This window comes from Canis lupus, chromosome 9, assembly GCF_011100685.1.
Source record: "Canis lupus familiaris isolate Mischka breed German Shepherd chromosome 9, alternate assembly UU_Cfam_GSD_1.0, whole genome shotgun sequence".
Taxonomy (NCBI): Eukaryota; Metazoa; Chordata; class Mammalia; order Carnivora; family Canidae; genus Canis; species Canis lupus.
The window spans coordinates 34,844,106-34,864,448 of NC_049230.1; the positions used below are offsets into that span (position 1 = coordinate 34,844,106).

Below are 20,343 nucleotides of genomic sequence, written 5' to 3' on the forward strand. Positions count from 1 at the left end.
ACCTGGATCTTAATTCTGGCTCTGCCATGATTTATGTATTTTTAGAACATAGGGATGGGAAATAGTAAGGGATAGATGTTTATGTGATATCTAATCTCTGAAAGAGGAAGTTGGTTGTAAGATTTAATGGCTCATTTTCTATCAGAAATACTGAATTTAGGGGATCCCTGGGTGGCTCAGTGGTTTAGCGCCTGCCTTTGGCCGAGGGCATGATCCTGGAGTCCCGGGATCGAGTCCCACATCGGGCTCCCTGCATGGAGCCTTCTTCTCCCTCTGCCTGTGTCTCTGTGTCTCTCATGAATAAATAAATAAAATCTTAAAAAAAAAAAGTACTGAATTTAATTTGTGTTGGGGTTGTTGATGGGGAAAATGTTATCTTTGGGAAAACACTAGGAGTCTCAATTTAGTTTTTCTTTTTTAACATTATTTATTCATTAGAGAGAGAGAGTGCACAAGCAAGGGAAATAATAGAGAGAGGGAGACGCAGACTCCCTGCTGGACAGGGAGCCTGATGTGGAGCTCAATCCCAGAACCCTTGGATCATGACCTGAGCCAAAGGCAGATGCTTTAACTGACTGAGCCACCCAGGTGCTCCTCGATTTAGTTTTAAGTTAATCAGTTTTTATATTGTGTGTAGCTGGGGCATTATAGAAGTTTCATATAATTTAATTGCCATTAATTTACCATTTTGTTTTCATTCAGATTTGCAGATGATTATAAAGTTGCTATTCAACAGACTTATTCTTGGATAAATCAGACTGATACTTCAGATAAAAATGGATTCTTTGCTCCAGCAAAAAATAAAAAACATTTAAGACAGAAAACTGCAGTTCATGTGCTAAACTTTTGGTGCTTAAATCCAGCTGTGGTAAGCCGGTCATGTTGTAAATGAAGATTCTGTCATCTTGCTCAATACCAGCAATTAAATAAATATGTTGAACTCTTATAAAGATGAGTTTATGTTTCTAATATTGTTTCCTTTTAGGCCTTTTCAGATATTAATGGCAAAGTTTTGACGATTGTTTTGACATCTGGAACATTATCACCAATGAAATCCTTTTCATCAGAACTTGGTGTTACATTTACTATCCAACTGGAGGCTAATCATGTCATTAATAACTCACAGGTTAGTATGTTCTTTGGAGGCTCTCAGTCTTTTTTACCTCAATATAATTTTATATAAAGAAAACTGAAAGTACCTGAAATACTAACAGATCCTGCTAGAAAATTCAACAGTTTAGCTTTAGAATTAAAGAAAAATCTGCCAGCTATTTGGTAGTGTCAACAAAAGGAAATACTGATTTGTTTAGCTCAATGAGTAAAAATATACACTTTAGATGCTAAAATTATATTGCAGTTTCTTAAATATGTTTTAGGTTTTTAAAAATAATTAAAAAGAAAGCAAAAATTTTAATGTCTTTACATGGTTCCTATTGCATAATTATTTGTTCATGTGCTTCTCTTTTCCAACAGACAGTGGTATATCCTTATTCTTTTTATGTCCCCATTCTTCCACTGTACTTTGATACCTGGTATTAGTGTTCAGCATATGTTGAATATCCGAAACGAACTAAAAGTACTCTTATGAGTCCTATAACTTAAGATTTTAATGTTTTTATAACAATACCACATAAATATTATTTAATTTCCTAGGAACATTTGAATTGTCATTTGTCAATCTACCTTCTGCTACTTTTTTATGACGTAATTTAAACCAGCTAGCTACATACTTGGCATCATCTGTGTGCCTAACACAATGCTAGTTCTTTATAAAGGTGTTTTTTTTTTCTTTAAAAAATGAGAGAGAGGGAGAAGGAGAGAGCAAGCATGATTGGGGGAAGAGCAGAGGGAGAGGGACAAACTGACTCCCTGCTGAGCACTGAGCTTGATGTGGGGCTTGATTCTAGGACCTCGAGATCATGGACCTGAGCTGAAGTCAGATGCCCAACTGACTGAGCCACCCAGGCACCCCATACAGCTGTTGTTTTCAACCAAAGTGTATTTGTGGGGTCATTTTTGGTTTTCACAATCACTTGGGAGGAAGCTCCTATGTAACTAAGAATTGTGCTTTCTATAATGCCAGAATGCTCCTGTTTAGAGACATTGCTATAAATAGTAGTGAGGTAAAAAGATATGTTGCACAGTTTTTTAAAGTCTTTGTTTAAATTCCAGTTAGTTAATACAGTGTCATATTAGTTTCAGGTGTACAGTTTAGTGGTTCAGCACTTGCATACAACACCCAGTGCTATTATGTTCCATAGTTTGAAGTTTCCTTTTTTTAGAGGTTCAAAAATATAGGAAGTTATTAATAAATTTAACATGTTTTCTCATAAGAATGTTGTTATAGATTCTATGTTCTCACTCTAGTATACAAAAGCCCATTTAACCTGTAATGTCAGTGGATTATAATAGTAAAAATGCTAATTGTTCAGTTGAATTCTATTATATTTCCCCCAATTTAAAAAAAATTTTTTTTAATTTTTATTTATTTGTGATAGTCACAGAGAGAGAGAGAGAATGAGGCAGAGACACAGGTAGAGGGAGAAGCAGGCTCCATGCACCGGGAGCCCGACGTGGGATTCGATCCCGGGTCTCCAGGATCGCGCCCTGGGCCAAAGGCAGGCGCCAAACTGCTGCGCCACCCAGGGATCCCCTAAAAATTTATTTTTTATGGTGAAGTGTTTTATTACCTTTTTAACATCTGTAGCCATGTTTTTCTTATTCCTATCTGATATTGCCAATTTGTATTCTCTGGATCTATGGTTTTGGTTTTTTAATCAGTGTCAGTGTAAGTCTATCACTTCAATAATCTTTTTAAAGAGTAAACTCTTGCCTTTTTTGAGTATTTTTGTTATATAAAAGTATTTTTATTTTTGTTATATAAAAGTATTTTTATTTTTGTTATATAAAAATATTTTTATTTTTATTTTCTTTAGAGAGGGAGGGGAGTAGAGCAGAGGGAGAAGAGAGAGAATCTCAAGCAGGACCCACACTTAGTGCAGAGCCAGACGTGGGGCTCTCTCTTACAACTCTGAGATCATGACCTGAACTGAAATCAAGAGTCAGATACTTAACTGAGCCACCCAAGCACCTCTCATTTTTATTTTAATAAAAATAATGAAACATGTACAACATAAAATTTACCATCTTAACCATTCTTTAAGGTATAGTTCAATCCTATTAAGTATATTTCATTGTTGTACACCCACTTTCTAGAACTTTTTCATCTTGCAGAACTGAAATTCTTTTCCCATTGAATAAGTCTCCGTTTCCCCCTCTTCTCAGCCCTTGGTAACTACCATCTATTTTTTTATTTTATGAATTTGATACTTCATTTAAATGGAACCACAGGTATTTTTATTTATGAGTAGCTTGTTTCATTTAGTATGATGTTTTCAGGGTCCATCCATGTTGTAACCTGAGTCAGAATTTCCTTCCTTTTAAGGGTGGATGATAATCCATTGTATGTATTTATGTACCACATTTTGGTTGTCCATTCATTTGTTGATGCCCCCCAACTTCTTATCTTAAGCAATTATAAACTTTAGAAAGGTACAAAAAATAGTATTAATATAGTGAACATCTTTTTACCCTTCGTTTAGATTCATAAGTTATTATCATTTTGCATGTGTATATGTGAGAGACAGAAGAGGAATATTGCAAATGTTAACAGTTACATCATACAGATATATATGTATAATGCACATTTTTTGGATAAACTATAAGAAAGTAATTTGCATCATCTTGACACTTTTCCCTTAATTAGTTTAGCATGTCTCTAAAGAACAATTACATAAGGTGCACCTGGGTGGCTCACCTTGGTTAAGCATCCAACTCTTGATTTTGGCTCAGGTCATGAACTCAGGGTCATGAGATTGAGCCCCACATAGGCCTCCACTCTTGGGATTGGATTCCTTCTTTCCTTCTCCCTCTGCCTGTCTCCCTCTTTCAAATAAATAAAATATTTTTTAAAAAAGGATAAGAATGTAATCCTACATAACCACGATACCATGATCATATCCAAGAAATTTAGTATTGGTATATTAGTGTCTATATTTCTCCAGTTATTTCCAAAATGTCATTATACCTATTTATTCTTGATCCAGGATCCAATCAAGAATTATATATTGCACTTTTATATATCTAGTCTTTAATACTGTTTTTTGCCCATTTTTTTCTTTTTTTGGTCTTTCATGACATTTTTTATAGAATTTAAGTCAGCGTTTATCTTGAGGAATGTTTTATGGTCTGGATTTTATCTGATTGTTTCCTCTTGATAAGATTCATGTTAAACAGTTTGGTAACAATACTGTATAGGTAATATTCTTACTTCTTATTGCCTCATGTCAGGAAACAATATCAGTTTGTCTTTACTAGTTAATCATTTACTTAAAAGTTGATGAAACCAACTGGTGTCCATCAGCTATCATCTTGCAAAATGTACCTCGATCTCCTGCATCATTTGAAAATATAGGACTATTATATTCTTAAACAATCTGAGGTCTTTCTTCTCTTTAGATTACAAATAAAGTTTTTTTTCTGTCTCTTAGTCAAGTTAAATATACTAAAGTTAGATCTGTATAAATGTAGAGGAAATAACTGTAAAATTGGTGGGTCTGATTTTTTTTTTTAGGATTGTAGATCTTTGAGCCTCAGTGAATTTGTAAATTTGTTAAGTATATTCATGTTGAATATACCTAGCTCTTGTCATAGTTGAGTCTTAGAGACTTATCTACAGCAGATCATACAAGCCTTCATTTCTAAGAGTTTGGAATCACTTCTAATTTACTCATTTCGTTTGTTCACATCCCACAAAATTTTGCTACTGTGTTTAGTTTTGCAAAGTTGTTGAGGAAAGAGTAAAACTCTTTATGGTTTTATCATAAGTTGTCAGTGGTAAAATTAAAAGTAAAATTTAAAGTTAAATTTTTATAAATTAGATTTATATATAATTAATGGTAATAGAGAAACCCCAACAGTTTAAAAATAAATTTCCTCTAAACGTGTTGCTTGATCTTTTCTTGAGATACATAACTAAATGCTCTCAACTAAATGCTAATTTGCCTGCCCTAGTGTAGGCATGACTCTAATATGACATATTTATATTCTAGGTTTGGGTGGGCACCATTGGGTCAGGCCCCAAGGGTCGGAATCTCTGTGCTACCTTCCAGCACACAGAAACATTTGAATTCCAGGATGAAGTGGGAGCACTTTTGTTATCTGTGTGTCAGACTGTGAACCAAGGAATTTTGTGTTTCTTGCCATCTTACAAGGTACGGGAATATTTATTGTTTCTTTTGCCTTTAAAAAAAAAGTCACGTGGGATTACCATGATAAACTTCCAGAGTTCAGAAGCAAAAAAAGAATTATGCCTTCCTAAGCATCATCCATTGTTTTACTTATTTATTGTTTAAGATATTGGTTGTTCTGTTTTACTTGAAACTCTAAGAGACTAAAAGTCTTCTTCAAGTGGTGTTAGTTATATAGGATTGTTAATGTGTATGTTATTTTTATTCTTAGGGACAACTGGATTTTTTCACAGTTGAAGGAAAAAAGTGCATTCTTTACTTTCATAAATTATACTTCTGAATGTTTCATTAATCTGAATCTAAAGTCAGACTTCCTTTGTTACTTATCTTTTTTACTTCATGTATTTGGCTAGATATTTTTCTTGTTTTTTAACCTCTCTGGTTTTTAATAATATTTTCTTGTGTAAAATTGAGTTATATGGTATATGTTAGTCCTAATATTCAAAGCATTAAAACCACATATAATTCCTGAGAGTAAAATCATATTTTATCAAAATCCAAGCTAAATTCCAATGTAGAGAAGTGGTATTCCCCCTTTCTTTTCTCATAGGAAATTATATACGTAAGGATAGTAGCATACATAAGTAATTGAGTGGCAATACTGATAACTTTTTGGCTCTCCTATTGTCTTTTCATTTATATACATACTGCTATGTCTGAATGTGACCTCCAGAATTTCATATGTTGAAATCATAACCCCTAAAGATGGTGATAGTAGGAATGGGGTCTTTGGGAGGTGCTTAAGTCATGAGGTTAGAATTCCTATGAATAGGATTAGTGTTTGTAAAAGAGGACCTGAGAGAAACCTTGCCCCTTCTCCCATGTGAGGACAGAGAAAAAAGATGCCAACTATGAACCAGAAAGAGGGCCCTCACCAAATGTGACCATGCTGGTGCCTTGATCTTGGATTTTCCAGCCTCCCGGACTGTACTCAATAAATTTCTCATGTTTAAAAGCTATCCAACTTGAGGTATTTTGTTATAGCAGCCTGAAGGGGACACATACTTTGTTAGCCAGGGACAGTAAATTAGTCGTCCTGTAATAAATTGAAGGAATTGCTTTCAGAAGAAATTTAAACAGGCTTTTTTTTTTTTTTTCAAGAACATCTAAAAATAAAATGGACATAAACATCTTAAAAATTCTTAATAGAAAGCAATACTTATCCCAGAGTCTGAAAATTTACACCAAACAGGTATGTTAAGGAAAACTAATAATTAAAATTAGAGCTAAAGAAAAGTAAAATCTCAATCACAATCCCAGAAGTGAGCTGGAAATGCCCAGTTGTGTAAATGAACAATTTCATATTCTGCTAGGCTTCAAATACATGGTAAGAATGATTCTTTATATGCCAGGAAGCAGTTTGGTATGGATTTTTTTTTTGTTTCTGTTTTTTGTATATAGAGAGGAAAACCAAATCTAATATAAAGTTATTAAAATAGACGATAATATAATTGTCATGGAAAAAGTTACAGTGAAAAAGAAAACAGACTATTTGTTGAACAATGAACCATATCGTCTGGTTTTCAAATAACATAATTTTTGTTAGCCAGTCTCAGTAGTTTAAAAATATATTCTATGGGCAGCCCTGGTGGCTCAGCGGTTTAGCGCCACCTTCCGCCCACGGCGTGATCCTGGAGACCCGGGATCGAGTCCTACGTCGGGCTCCCTGCGTGGTGTCTGCTCCTCCCTCTGCCTGTATCTCTGCCTCTCTCTCTGTGTCTGTCATGAATAAATAAATAAAATCTTTAAAAATAATAATAATAATAAATAAAAATATATATTCTAAATTCTTAGTATATTTAGATGAAGTATATCACTTGCTAGAAGAAAGTAACTACTCTAAATATAAATGGAATGTTACCTCCTAAATTTAATTTTTGGAATAGATTTAGCACAGTATTTTCTTTTTTTTTTGAGCACAGTATTTTTATAGTTACTGAAGTTGATGATTGATTATTGTGTAACTACAGAGACTAACATTTAAATATACTTTTTAGCAGTTTTATAAATTGGTATAACGAATGGATTATTTTTCTGCTTCTACCTTTTCAACTAAAAAAGAATGGGAAGATACAGAAAATAAGCTTTCAAAAGTATTTTGTTTCTGTTTTAGTTTCTTTTATTAAATAGTGGAATTGATAGTTCTAGGGATTTTGCTTCTTTATTTTCTTATTGTCTATATTATATTTTTTTCATTGATTTGTACAGACTTTTAATAGATTGCATGGATATTAATTCTCTATAGAACATGTCAAAAAAGTTTCCCAGTTTTTCATTTTTGAAATATTATAATTTCTTTTTTTAAGCTTTAAAAATTAATTTGTTATCAAAGTAATTCTTATACATAATTAATAAAAATGATGATAATAAAAAACAACCTCACTTCTGCTTTTCAGTTCTGTACCTCCGAGGCTTCTCAAATCTCTGATCTATTCCTCTGATATTTATTGCTATTTCTTTTTTTAAAATTATGAAACATGCATAACATAAAATGTATCATTTTAAGTGTAGTTTAATGCCATTAAATATATTTGCAATTTGTGCAATGATAAACACTGTCCGTTTCTACAAATTTTTGCATCATCTCAAACAAATTCTCTATGAAATAGTAGCTCCCCCGAGTCCCTATCTGCAGTCTCTCGTGATCTCTATTCTACTCTGTAAGGATTTGTCTGTTCTAGGTACTTCATATAAATGGAATCATACAAATTTGTCCTTTTGTATCTGGCTTATTTCTCTTAATGTTTTCAAGGTTCGTCCATGTCGTACCATGTATCAGAATTTTATTTTTTATAGCTGAATAATCCATTTTATGTATGAGCCACATTTTGTTTATCCATTATCTATCAGTGGTCACTTGAGATGTTTCCACTTTTTGGCTGTTGTAATGCTGCTGTGAACATTGGTATACAGATACCTGTTTGCGCCCTTGCTTTCAATTCTTTGGGATATATCTAGAGATGGTATTGCTATATTGTATTATAATTCTGTATAACTCTGAGGAACCAACATGCTGTTTTCCACACCAGCTGTCGGTTTTAGCTGTAGAAAACAGCATTGAGCAATGCCAGGGTGGCTCAGTGGATAAGCGTCTGCCTTTGGCTCAGGGTGTGATCCTGGGGTCCTAGCATCGGATCCCGCATAGGGCTCCCTGTGGGGAGCTTGCTTCTCCCTCTGCCTGTGTCTCTACCTCTCTCTCTGTATCTTTCATGAGTAAATAAAAAAAAAAATCTTTAGAAAACAGCACTGCATAAAGATTTCCATTTTTCTACATCCTTGCCAACCTTTGTTATTTTCTGGTTTTTGGATAATAGCCATCTTAATGGATATGAAGTGGTATCTCCTTGTGGTTTTGATTTGCATCTCCCTAATGACTAGTGATGTTTTTTGTGCTTATTTGCCATTTGTCTATCTTTGGAGAAATGTCTATTCAAGTCCTTTCCTCATATTTGAATCAGGTTTTTGTCATTTTTATTGTTGAGTTATAGGAGTTTTAAAATATATTCTAGATATTAATCCCTTGTCAGATATATGCTTTAGAAATATTATCTCCCATTCTTTGAGTTGTCTTTTCACTCTGTTAGTGTTCTTTGATGCATAAAAGTTTCAGACTGAAATTTTGATCAACTTAATTGTCAGGGCACCTGGGTGGCTCAGTGGTTGAACATCTTCTCAGGGCATGATCCCAGGGTCCTGGGATTGAGCCCCACATCAGGCTCCCCATGGGAGCCTACTTCTCCCTCTGCCTATATCTCTACCTCTCTCTGTGTCTCTCATAAATAAATAAAAAACTTTTTTAAAAAATTTGTCTATTTTTTCTTTTGTTACTCTACTTTTGGTGTCATGACCAAGAAATTATTGCTAAATCTAATGTCATGAAGATTTCCCCCTATGTTTTCTCTAGGGGTTTAATAGTTTAGCTGTTAAATTTAAATCTTTTAGGCATTTTGAGATAATTTTTAAAGATATTATTTATTTATTTTAGAGAGTAGGAGAGCAGGGGGAGGAGCAGAGAGAGCGTCACTAGCAGACTTTGTGCTGAGCTGGACACAGGGCTTGATCCCATGACCTTGAGATCATGACCTGGGCTGAAATCAAGAGCTGGATGCTCAACCAACTGAGACACCCAGGCACCTCAAGATAATTTTTGTGTATAGTGTAAGGTATGGGCCCACTTTTTTTTTTTTTTTTTTGCATATGGATACCAAATTTTCCCAGCATCATTTGTTGAGAAGATTCTCTTCATTGAGTGCTATTGGTACCCTTGTTGAAAACCCATTAACCACATATGCAAGGACTTGCAAGTGGACTTCCTGTTCTGTTTCCTTGGTCTATAAATCTATCCTTATGCCATTACTGTTTCAATTACTCCAGCTTTACAGTGTTTTAAAGTTAGCAAGTGTAGGGATCCCTGGGTGGCGCAGCGGTTTAGCGCCTGCCTTTGGCCATGTCGGGCTCCCGGTGCATGGAGCCTGCTTCTCCCTCTGCCTGTGTCTCTGCTTCTCTCTCTCTCTCCCTCTCTCTCTCTGTGACTATCATAAATAAATAAAAATTAAAAAAATTAAAAAAAAAAAGTTAGCAAGTGTAGATCCTCTAATTTTTTTTTCAAGATTGCGTTATCTATTTGGAGTTTCAGGATTCCTTATGCATTTTCGGATGGAGTTTTTCTTTTTCTGCAAAAGAACGATGTTGGGATTTTGATAGGGATTGCATTGAATCTGTATTTTGTTTTGGTAGTATTACTAATAATATTAATTCTTCCAATCCATGAACATGGGATGTCTTTCCATTTATTTATGTCTTCTTTAATTGTTTTCAGCAATGTTTAGTAGTTTCAGTGTATAATTCTTTAACCTTCTTGGTTAAATTTATTTCTAAGTATTTTTTTTATGCGGTTGCAAATGGATTGTTTTCTTAACTTCCTTTTCCAATTGCTCATTGATGCTGTATGGAAAGGGACTAATTTTTCTGTATTGATTTTGTATCCTGCAACTTTTCTGAATCTAATTGCTTTCTATTTGGTGTGTGAGGGCAGGGAGGGTGGAATCTTTTGCTCTCTATTTATAAGATCACATCTACAAACAGAGATCATTTTAGTTTTTCCTTTCTAGTTTGGATATCTTTTATTTCCTTTTCTTGCCTGATTATTCTGGCTAGAACTGTAGTATGTTGAATAGAAGTGGTGTAAACTGACATCTCTGACTTGTTCCATTGATGTGATGCTACCTGTGGATATTTCATATATTGCTTTACTATGTTTTTTGTTTGTTTTGTTTTTTTTGTTTTTGCTTTTTTTTTTTTTTTTGCTTTACTATGTTGAAGAAATTACCTTCAACTCCTAGTTTATTGACTATTTTTGTTTGATACTTTTTTGTATCAATTGAAAATCATGTGGTTTCTGTCCTTCATTCTATTAATGCTGTGTATTACATTGATTGATTTTCATATATTGAACCACTCTTTTTTAATTTTGGGAATAATCCCCCGTGGTCATGGTTTATAATCCTTTTAGTATGCTGCTGAATTTGGTTGGCTTATATTTGTTGAAGAATCTTGGATCAATATGTGTAAGAGATATTGTCTCTAGTTTCTTTTTTTTTTTTTTTTTTTTGACTGAACCCAGTTAAGGCCTCATTATAAACTTTTAAGGTTTGGTGGGCAGATCTGGGACTCCATTTTTCCTTTTTTTTTTTTTTTTTTAATTTTTTTATTTATTTTTTATTGGTGTTCAATTTACTAACATACAGAATAACCCCCAGTGCCCATCACCCATTCACTCCCACCCCCCGCCCTCCTCCCCTTCCAACACCCCTAGTTCGTTTCCCAGAGTTAGCAGTCTTTACGTTCTGTCTCCCTTTCTGATATTTCCCACACATTTCTTCCCCCTTCCCTTATATTCCCTTTCACTATTATTTATATTCCCCAAATGAATGAGAACATATAATGTTTGTCCTTCTCCGACTGGCTTACTTCACTCAGCATAATACCCTCCAGTTCCATCCACGTTGAAGCAAATGGTGGGTATTTGTCATTTCTAATAGCTGAGTAATATTCCATTGTATACATAAACCACATCTTCTTTATCCATTCATCTTTCGTTGGACACCGAGGCTCCTTCCACAGTTTGGCTATCGTGGCCATTGCTGCTATAAACATCGGGGTGCAGGTGTCCCGGCGTTTCACTGCATCTGTATCTTTGGGGTAAATCCCCAGCAGTGCAATTGCTGGGTCGTAGGGCAGGTATATTTTTAACAGTTTGAGGAACCTCCACACAGTTTTCCAGGTGGCTGCACCAGTTCACATTCCCACCAACAGTGTATGAGGGTTCCCTTTTCTCCACATCCTCTCCAACATTTGTTGTTTCCTGCCTTGTTCATTTTCCCCATTCTCACTGGTGTGAGGTGGTATCTCATTGTGGTTTTGATTTGTATTTCCCTGATGGCAAGTGATGCAGAGCATTTTCTCATGTGCATGTTGGCCATGTCTATGTCTTCCTCTGTGAGATTTCTGTTCATGTCTTTTGCCCATTTCATGATTGGATTGTTTGTTTCTTTGGTGTTGAGTTTAATAAGTTCTTTATAGATCTTGGAAACTAGCCCTTTATCTGATATGTCATTTGCAAATATCTTCTCCCATTCTGTAGGTTGTCTTTGAGTTTTGTTGACTGTATCCTTTGCTGTGCAAAAGCTTCTTATCTTGATTAAGTCCCAATAGTTCATTTTTGCTTTTGTTTCTTTTGCCTTCGTGGATGTATCTTGCAAGAAGTTACTATGGCCGAGTTCAAAAAGGGTGTTGCCTGTGTTCTTCTCTAGGATTTTGATGGATTGTCTCTAGTTTCTTTTGCTTCCATCTTTGTCTTTGCTCTCAGGATACTAGACTCATAGAACAAGTTAATAAATATTCTCTACTCTTCAGTTTTTTGGAAGAGTTTGAGTAGGAGTGGTGTTAATTTGTCTTTAAATGATTTGTAAAATTCACCAGTGATGTCACTGGGCTCAGAGATTTTCTATGTTGGAAGGCTTTTGATTACGGATTCAATCTCCTTACGAACTTTAAGTCTATTCACATTTTCTATTTCTTCATGATTCAGTATTTGTAGGTTGTATGTTTCTTTTAATTTGCCCTTTTTATCTAGGTTATCGAGTTTGGTGACATACAATTGTTTATAATATTTTTCATAATCCTTATTTCTGTATAATTGGTAGTGACGTCTCTTCTTTCTTTTGTGTTTAGTAAGTTGAGTCTCCCTCACACATACCCAAAGTCAAAGTAGCCCAAGGTTTCTTAATTTTCTTAATTTTTTGAAATAACCAACTTTGGTTTTACTGATTTCCTCTACTGTTTTCTAGTCTCTATGTATTCTTTTTTTTAAGGATTTTATTTATTTATTCATGAGAGATAGAGAGAGAGGCAGAGTACACAGGCAGAGAGAGAGAGAAGCAGGCCATCTTAATGGATATGAAGTGGTATCTCCTTGTGGTTTTGATTTGCATCTCCCTAATGACTAGTGATGTTTTTTGTGCTTATTTGCCATTTGTCTGTCTTTGGAGAAATGTCTATTCAAGTCCTTTCCTCATATTTGAATCAGGTTTTTGTCATTTTTATTGTTGAGTTATAGGAGTTTTAAAATATATTCTAGATATTAATCCCTTGTCAGATATGTGCTTTATAAATATTATCTCCCATTCTTTGAGTCTTGTGTTGTGCACTTACGTGGTGTCTTTGGGAGAATGTTCTGTGTCCATTTTGGAAAAATGTGTATTCTCTGTTGTGATTGAAATTCTGTGCATGTCTGTTAGATTCAACTAGATTATAGTGCTGTTCCAATTCTTTATTTCCTTTCTTAGCTCTATCCAATTCCTTTTCATTATTGAAAAGTGGGCTTTTGATGTCTCCAACTATTATATACTTGTCAGTTTCTTTTTTTTTAATTATTTTTTAAAGATTTTATTTTATTTATTCATGAAAGAGAGAGAGAAGCAGCAACATAGGCAGAGGGAGAAGCAGGCTCCCTGTAGGATACTGATGTTGACTTGATCCCCGGACCCCAGAGTCATACCCTGAGCCAAAGGCAGACACTCAGTGGCTCAGCCACCCAGACATCCCTAATTGTCAGTTACTCCCTTCAATTCTGCCATCGTTTGCCTAATAAATTTTGGGATTACAATTTTGATGCATATGTTTATAATTGTTATGTATGTTTTTCATGAAATGACCTTTTTATCATCAAAATATAGTATCCTTTGACCCTTGTAATAGTTCTGACTGAAAGTCTATTTTGTCTGATATTAGTAATGGCACCCTACCTCTCTTTTTGTTACCATTTGTGTGGAATAGCTTTTCCATCCTTTCACTTTCAACCTTAATGTCTTTAGATCTAAAATGAATCTCTTATAGTCAATATATAGTTGGACCATCTTTTTAAATCTATTCTGCCATTTATTTATTTATTTTCTGTATGTTTTAAACTTTCATGTTCCACATTTTCTCCATCACCACCCTCTTTATTGTTCAGTTGATTTTTTGTAGTTATACATTTTGCTTTATTTTGTTTTGTGTATGTTTACAGATACTTTCTTTGTGCTTACTATGGGGATTACTTATTAGCATCCTAAAGTTGTGAGAGTCTGATTAGAATTGATAACAATTTAACTTCATTTATGTACAAAACCTCACATTTAAACAGTTCCATCTCTTCTTTGTGTTATTGGTATCATGGATTACTTCTTTATACATGTATGTCCAACAAAGATTTATAATAATTTTTTATGCATTTGCCTTTTAAATCCTTTAGAAAATTAACATAGAGTTACAAACCAAAATTATAACAATAATGGCTTTATCTTTTTTCATGTTTTTACTTTTAGTGGAGATCTTTGTTTCATTATACCATTTTAAGTTACTATTTTATGTTCATTCATTTCCAAAGAAGTCCTCATCTTAGCTTTTCTCAGAGGGAGGTCTACTGTAATAAACTCTACTTTTGTTTATCTGGATCTGTCATAATATTTTTGAAGGACAGTTTTGTCAGATATAGTACCTCTTGGCTGATAGTTTTTTTCTTTAACAGAGGCCACTGCTTTCTGGCCTCTTAGGTTTTTGTTCTTTATCTTTGGCAGTTTAATTACAAAGTATCTTTGAGTCACTTTGGATTAATTCTGATTGAACTCATTACGTTTCGTGGATTTGTATATTCATTTCTTCCATCTCATCTGGGAAAAATTCAGCCATTATTTCCTAAATATTTGAATTGAGATATAAGGGAAATATATTGCGATTTATATAGTAGAGGTGAAGTTAGAGAGAACTTATAGCTTTTACTGCTTATTAGAAAAAAAGAAAGTTCTTAAAATCATAATCCAAATTTCTGAGGAAAAAAACAACAACAAACTAAATAGAGGAAAGAAAATAATGAAGAACAAAAATCAATAAAATAGAAAACCAAGAAATAATAGAAATGAATTAAACAAAGAGCTGTACTCATTATTAAAATGTATTAATAAAGTTAATAGAATCTAGCAAAGCTGGTCAGGATAAAAAGGGAAGGCAAGATTACCAGCATTAGGAATTAAGTGAGAATATCATCATAGATTTCATTGAATTAAAAAGATAATAAAGGAATATTTTCAACAACTTTATGCCAAGCAGTTAAACAACTTATATGAAATGGATAGATTCCTTCAAAGACACAGATTACCAAAACTGACTCAACAAGAATTAGATAATTCAAATTAATAAATCTGTTGAACAAATTGGAGTATGTATTAAAACCAGAAAGAAAATTGTAGACTCAGGTATCTTTATTGATTAATTCTATCAAGAAAAAGTACCAATACTACCCAAACTCAGAAGGAAGGAGGAACACTTCCTATGTCATTAGGCAAGTATAACTCTGATTACAAGATATTACAAGAAAATAAAACTGTAGACCAACACAGGCCAAAAAAAACTGGTAAATATAATCCCTTCATATAAAAAGGATCATACATCAAGACCAAGTGAGATTCATCCTAGGAAGCTAATAATACTTTCGTCTTCAAAACTCCATCAGTATAATTAAATTCTTAAATAGAATAAGTTAGAAAAACATGTTCATCTAAAAAGTTTCAGATAAAGCATTTTGCAGAATTTAATGCCAATTCATAATATAACCCTCTAGTAAATAAAGAACAATCTGATAAAGGAGAATCTGTGAAAAACTTAGAGCTAACATCCTGCTTAATGTTCTAAGACTGAATGCTTTTTGCTCACTTTTAGGAACAAGGCACAGATGTCTGTTTTCTAGTCTATTATAAACATTGTACTGTATATACTACAGTGAGACAAAAACAAGAAATAAAATTACAAAGATTTCAAAAGAATAAGTAAAATTGGTTTTGCTCAGATAATATGATTATGTACTTTTTCGCTAACGAATTAAAAAAAAACTACTAGAATTAATAACTGAATGTAGCAAGTTCTCAATCTAGAGACAGTCAGTGCAAGTGCCCCTCATCTTGGGTTTGAACTGCACAGGCCCACTTACATGTCAATTTTTTTAAAAGCACAGTGCTGTACTATAAATATATTTTCTCTTCCTCATGATTTTCTCTTTTTAAATTAATTTTTAAATATTTTTTAAAAAAGATTCTATGTATTTATTCATGAGAGACACAGAAAGGCAGAGACATAGGCAGAGGAGAAGCAGACTCCCCATGGAGACAGAGCCTGATGTGGGACTCAATTCCAGGACCCCAGGATCACGCCCTGAGCCAAAGGCAGACAATCTACCTCTGAGCCACCCAGGTGCCCCTTCTCTTTTTAATTAAAAAAAAATTTTTTTAAGATTTTTAATTTAGAGCACAAGCTGGAGGGGTAGAGGGAAATAGAATCAACCAACTGCATCACCCACGTCCCCCTCTTCCTTTTGATTTTCTTAATAATAATTTTTTTTCTTTAGGTTGCTTTATTATAAGAATAGTATATAATACACTTAACATACAAAAATATGTTAATTGACTATTCATATTATTGGTAAGTCTTGTATTCAACAACAGGGTATTAATAGTTTTGGGGGAGTCAGAAGTTATATGTGGCTTTTTGACTAAGCAGGTGTGTTGGTGCCCCTAACCCCTGTGTTGTTCTAGGGTCAACTGTATACATAAACAGACTGTATGTCTGTTTATTGGAAAATAAAATTTAAAACAGTATTAGTTCAGATAACACTAAAAATCAAATAACACTAAAAATTACATGCACTAAAAAGTACAAGACATTGCTGAGAGAAATTAAAGCTGGTGTATATAAAATCTATACCAGTAGATACTATGTTCATGAGTTGGAAGTCTCAGTATTATTATCTATTATCCTGAAATTCATCTGTACATTCAAGCTAATCTTAGTAAATATTTCAATAGGCCTTTTTTTTAAAGACATTGACATGATTCTATAATTCATACAAAAGTGCGAATTATTTAAAAATTTAGGAAAATAAGTAAAAACAAAGTTGGAATTCTTAAATAACTGGTTTCAAGATTTCCTGTGAAGCTACAGAAATATTGGGCATAGGGATAGACATATATTCTCAATAAAACAGAGTAGAGTCCAGAAATAGATTCACATGTCAGTTGGCTTTTGACAAAGATAATTTATTGGACAAGTGGAACTCTCTTCAGGAAATGGAACACATATATATCCATATGGATAAAATGAACACTGACACTTTATAACCTTATCCAAAAATTTCAAAGTTCATCATATACCTAAACATAAAAGCTAAAACCTTAAAACTAAAATCACCTCTTTAAGGACCTTATTTTTAAATATAGTCATATTCTGAGATACTGGAGATTGGGACTATCACATATAAATTTTGAGTGAGAAAAACTCAGTCTATAATGGCACAAAGGAACTTTCAGGAAAATGTAAATGTTTCATATTTTAATTATGGTGGGAGTTTCTAGGGTACATGCATTTGTTAAAACTCATTGAACTATTCACTTAAAATGAATGCATTTTGTTATATGTAAATTATAATCAGTAAAATTGTATTTTTAAACAACAAAACATCAGAAAAATAAAAATTTTCATCACAAATTAGATGAAAATATATTAAAATGTTTATCTGGAAAGGATAATATAAAATCTTTTTATATGGAAATATGGTATGTCTTTATTACATGATGATTTTTATCCTTCAGGAAAACAAGGTGGTTAAACCAACAATATAACAGGTCCCTTAATACTTTCCCTTTAACAAAAGTTCATAAGTGGATATATTCTGCCTTTCATTAGGTCAGCTCATATGGCAATATAAATAGCTCCATGATATCCAATGAGTAGCTTCTGATAAAATCTGTTCCAATATAGTTCAAATTCAGGGATTTTTTTGTTTTTTGTTTTTTGTTTTAGAGATTTTATTTATTTATTTGAGAAAGAGAGCACGAGTCGGGGGAGAGGTAGAGGGAAAAACAGACTCAGCACTGAGCAGGGAGCCCCAAGCAGAGCTGCATCCCAGGACCCTGAGACCATGACCTGAACTGAAGGCAGACACTTAACTGACTGAGCCACCCAGATGCCCCTCAAATTCAATTTTAAAATGAATGTTTAGAATTTTTGTTTATACAAGTTGACATGCCATGAATTTTTAGGTAATCAATCTTATGTGATAGTTTACATTTCCTACAAGCTTCTACTTTACCTTTATGAAGTCTAGAATATTTAATAATTATATATAAGAGGTAGGCAGAAATTCAGCTAAAGCAAATTATTAGCCAGAAAAAAAATTAAAAAGGAGAAAGATGGTTTTTTTTGAGAAATATGTTTAAAGATTTAAAAATGGCAAGCCAAATAATGAAATTCTGTTTTTAATTAATGAATAATATGTATATTGATGATCACTTTAAGATCAGGATGTTCTTAACATCTAATATTAGATACCATTTCTTAATTATGACATAATAGGCACTATTGATAAAATATCATTGTGTTACAGACCTATAATTCACAATTTGAAAGCATATTTAATTATAATAACATTGTAAACAGTTTCCACAGAAAGATCAGTAACCATGATGATGAATCAACTAAGTGTATAAGCATTATCACTTTTCTCTTCTTTGGCTACTTAGTCTTTGATAAGAAACCAGGTACTAGACTTTTATACATCTTAATGTAGACAGATTGGCGACAATGAACACTAATGGTTTTTATCTTAATCGTATTTAAAAGCATCTTCTATTTCTAACTAATTTTTACTTTCTGATAGTCTGTGACACCCAGTGAGTATCAATTCTGATACTCATTTTTAGAAGTTAATTTGCTACCGTTGCTATTGATTTTCATCATAATACTCTTGTTAGTGTATATTTATTTACCTTATCTTTTAACAATAAAAAACTATTAAAAATGACAGGTGTAACATGGCTTCATAGTAAAAGTATATTATCTAAATAAATGAAAATTTTAAATTAAAAGCATTGGCTTTATTATAATAAAAATTACCTACTTAAATGTTACTTTGGAATAGTTTTTATATCACTTAATTATGCTATATGGGTCTAAAAAGATACACAACAAATGGGTCACAGGGGTTTTTTTTCTATGTAGAATGAATATTATAATAAAAATTCATTCATCATGAAACATGAACTTAAAGACAGGAAATGTTTTGAAAATTTTGGTGTGTAATACTGGGAGTGATTATTTCTTCACAATTAAAAAATTATGTTTGAAACAGAAGATTCTAAATTAGTATTCTAGCACAGAGGAGGAAAGTTTTCTTATTCATAATTTTCAGCTAGTTTTTATTTTCTAATTATTCTACCAATTGATTCCTATTATAATTTTTCAAAATCTTGAATTTTGGAAAATTCAGAAGCCTCTTAATTATTTTTTCTTTCTTTAGTGTAATTTTTCTTAATCTGAAGTTGGTCTCTTTTTTGTTATTTAAATTTTTTTTTTTAAGATTTTATTTACTTATTCATGAGAGACACACAGAGAGAGAGGCAGAGACATAAGCAGAGAGAGAAGCAGGTTCCCTGAGGCGAGCCTGATGTAGGACTCAGTCCCAGGAACCTGGGATCATGACCTGAGCCAAAGGCAGATGCTCAACCACTGAGCCACCCAGGCATCCCTATAAAAAACTTTTTTTTTAGATATAATCCACATACCATAGAATTCACTCTTTTAAAATATAGAATTCAGTAGTTTTGAGTGTATTTATAAAGTTGTGTAGCTATCACCACTAATGGTCTAATTACAGAACGTTTTCTTTACTTCAAAAATAAACCCTTATCCAGTAGTAGTCACTTCCCATTCTTACCTCCCTTTACCCCTTGGTAACCACTACTTTTTGTGTTTCGTGGATTTGCCTTTCCTGGACATTCATATAAATGGAATCATATAATATGTAGCCTTTAGTGTGTAGCTCCTTCACTTAGCATGTTTTCAAGGTTATCTGTATCATAGGATGAATCAATACTTTATTCCTTCTTATGATTAAATAATATTTCTTTTACTTTCAATATTTGTATCTCTGAACTTAAAATGTATCTTTTAGAGCCAGCATATAGTTGGATCATTTTTAAAAATCCATTCTGCTAACCTCTGCCTTTTAACTAAGGTTTTACTTCATTTACATTTAGTGTAATTTTGATAAGGTAGTTTTTACATATGTCACTTTGCTTTTTGTTTTCTCTATGTCATCTTTTCCCCCCTTCTATTCCTCCATTACTGCCTTCTTTGTGTTAATTTTCTAGTGTGCCATTTATACATGTATGTCTATCAGCACAGATTCATTTTACCGCATTTGTAGTTGTCTGTTAAGTCAAATAGATAAAAAGTGTTACAAAAAATACACTTATGCTGTCTCTCATATTTACTTATGTTACTTAAGTTACCTTTACTAGTACCCTTTAATTCTTCGTGTGGGTTTGCTTTACTGTCTACTGTACCTAAACACTCATTCTTAGGGTCCAAGATTATATTATTATATTATATTATATTATTATATTATATTATATTTATTATATTATATTATATTATATATAATTAT

The 20,343-nt window shown here is 33.0% G+C and overlaps 1 protein-coding gene across 1 annotated transcript in view; it reads left to right on the top strand.

The window, feature by feature from the left end:
• Positions 1-20,343, top strand: part of BRIP1 (BRCA1 interacting protein C-terminal helicase 1) — a 180,355-nt gene that overhangs the window by 75,289 nt on the left and 84,723 nt on the right. Inside the window, exons 12-14 of the mRNA XM_038547960.1 lie at positions 703-868; positions 986-1,126; positions 5,112-5,273. Of these exons, the coding sequence (XP_038403888.1) occupies positions 703-868; positions 986-1,126; positions 5,112-5,273 (469 nt within the window). The remainder of the gene's footprint in view (positions 1-702; positions 869-985; positions 1,127-5,111; positions 5,274-20,343) is intronic.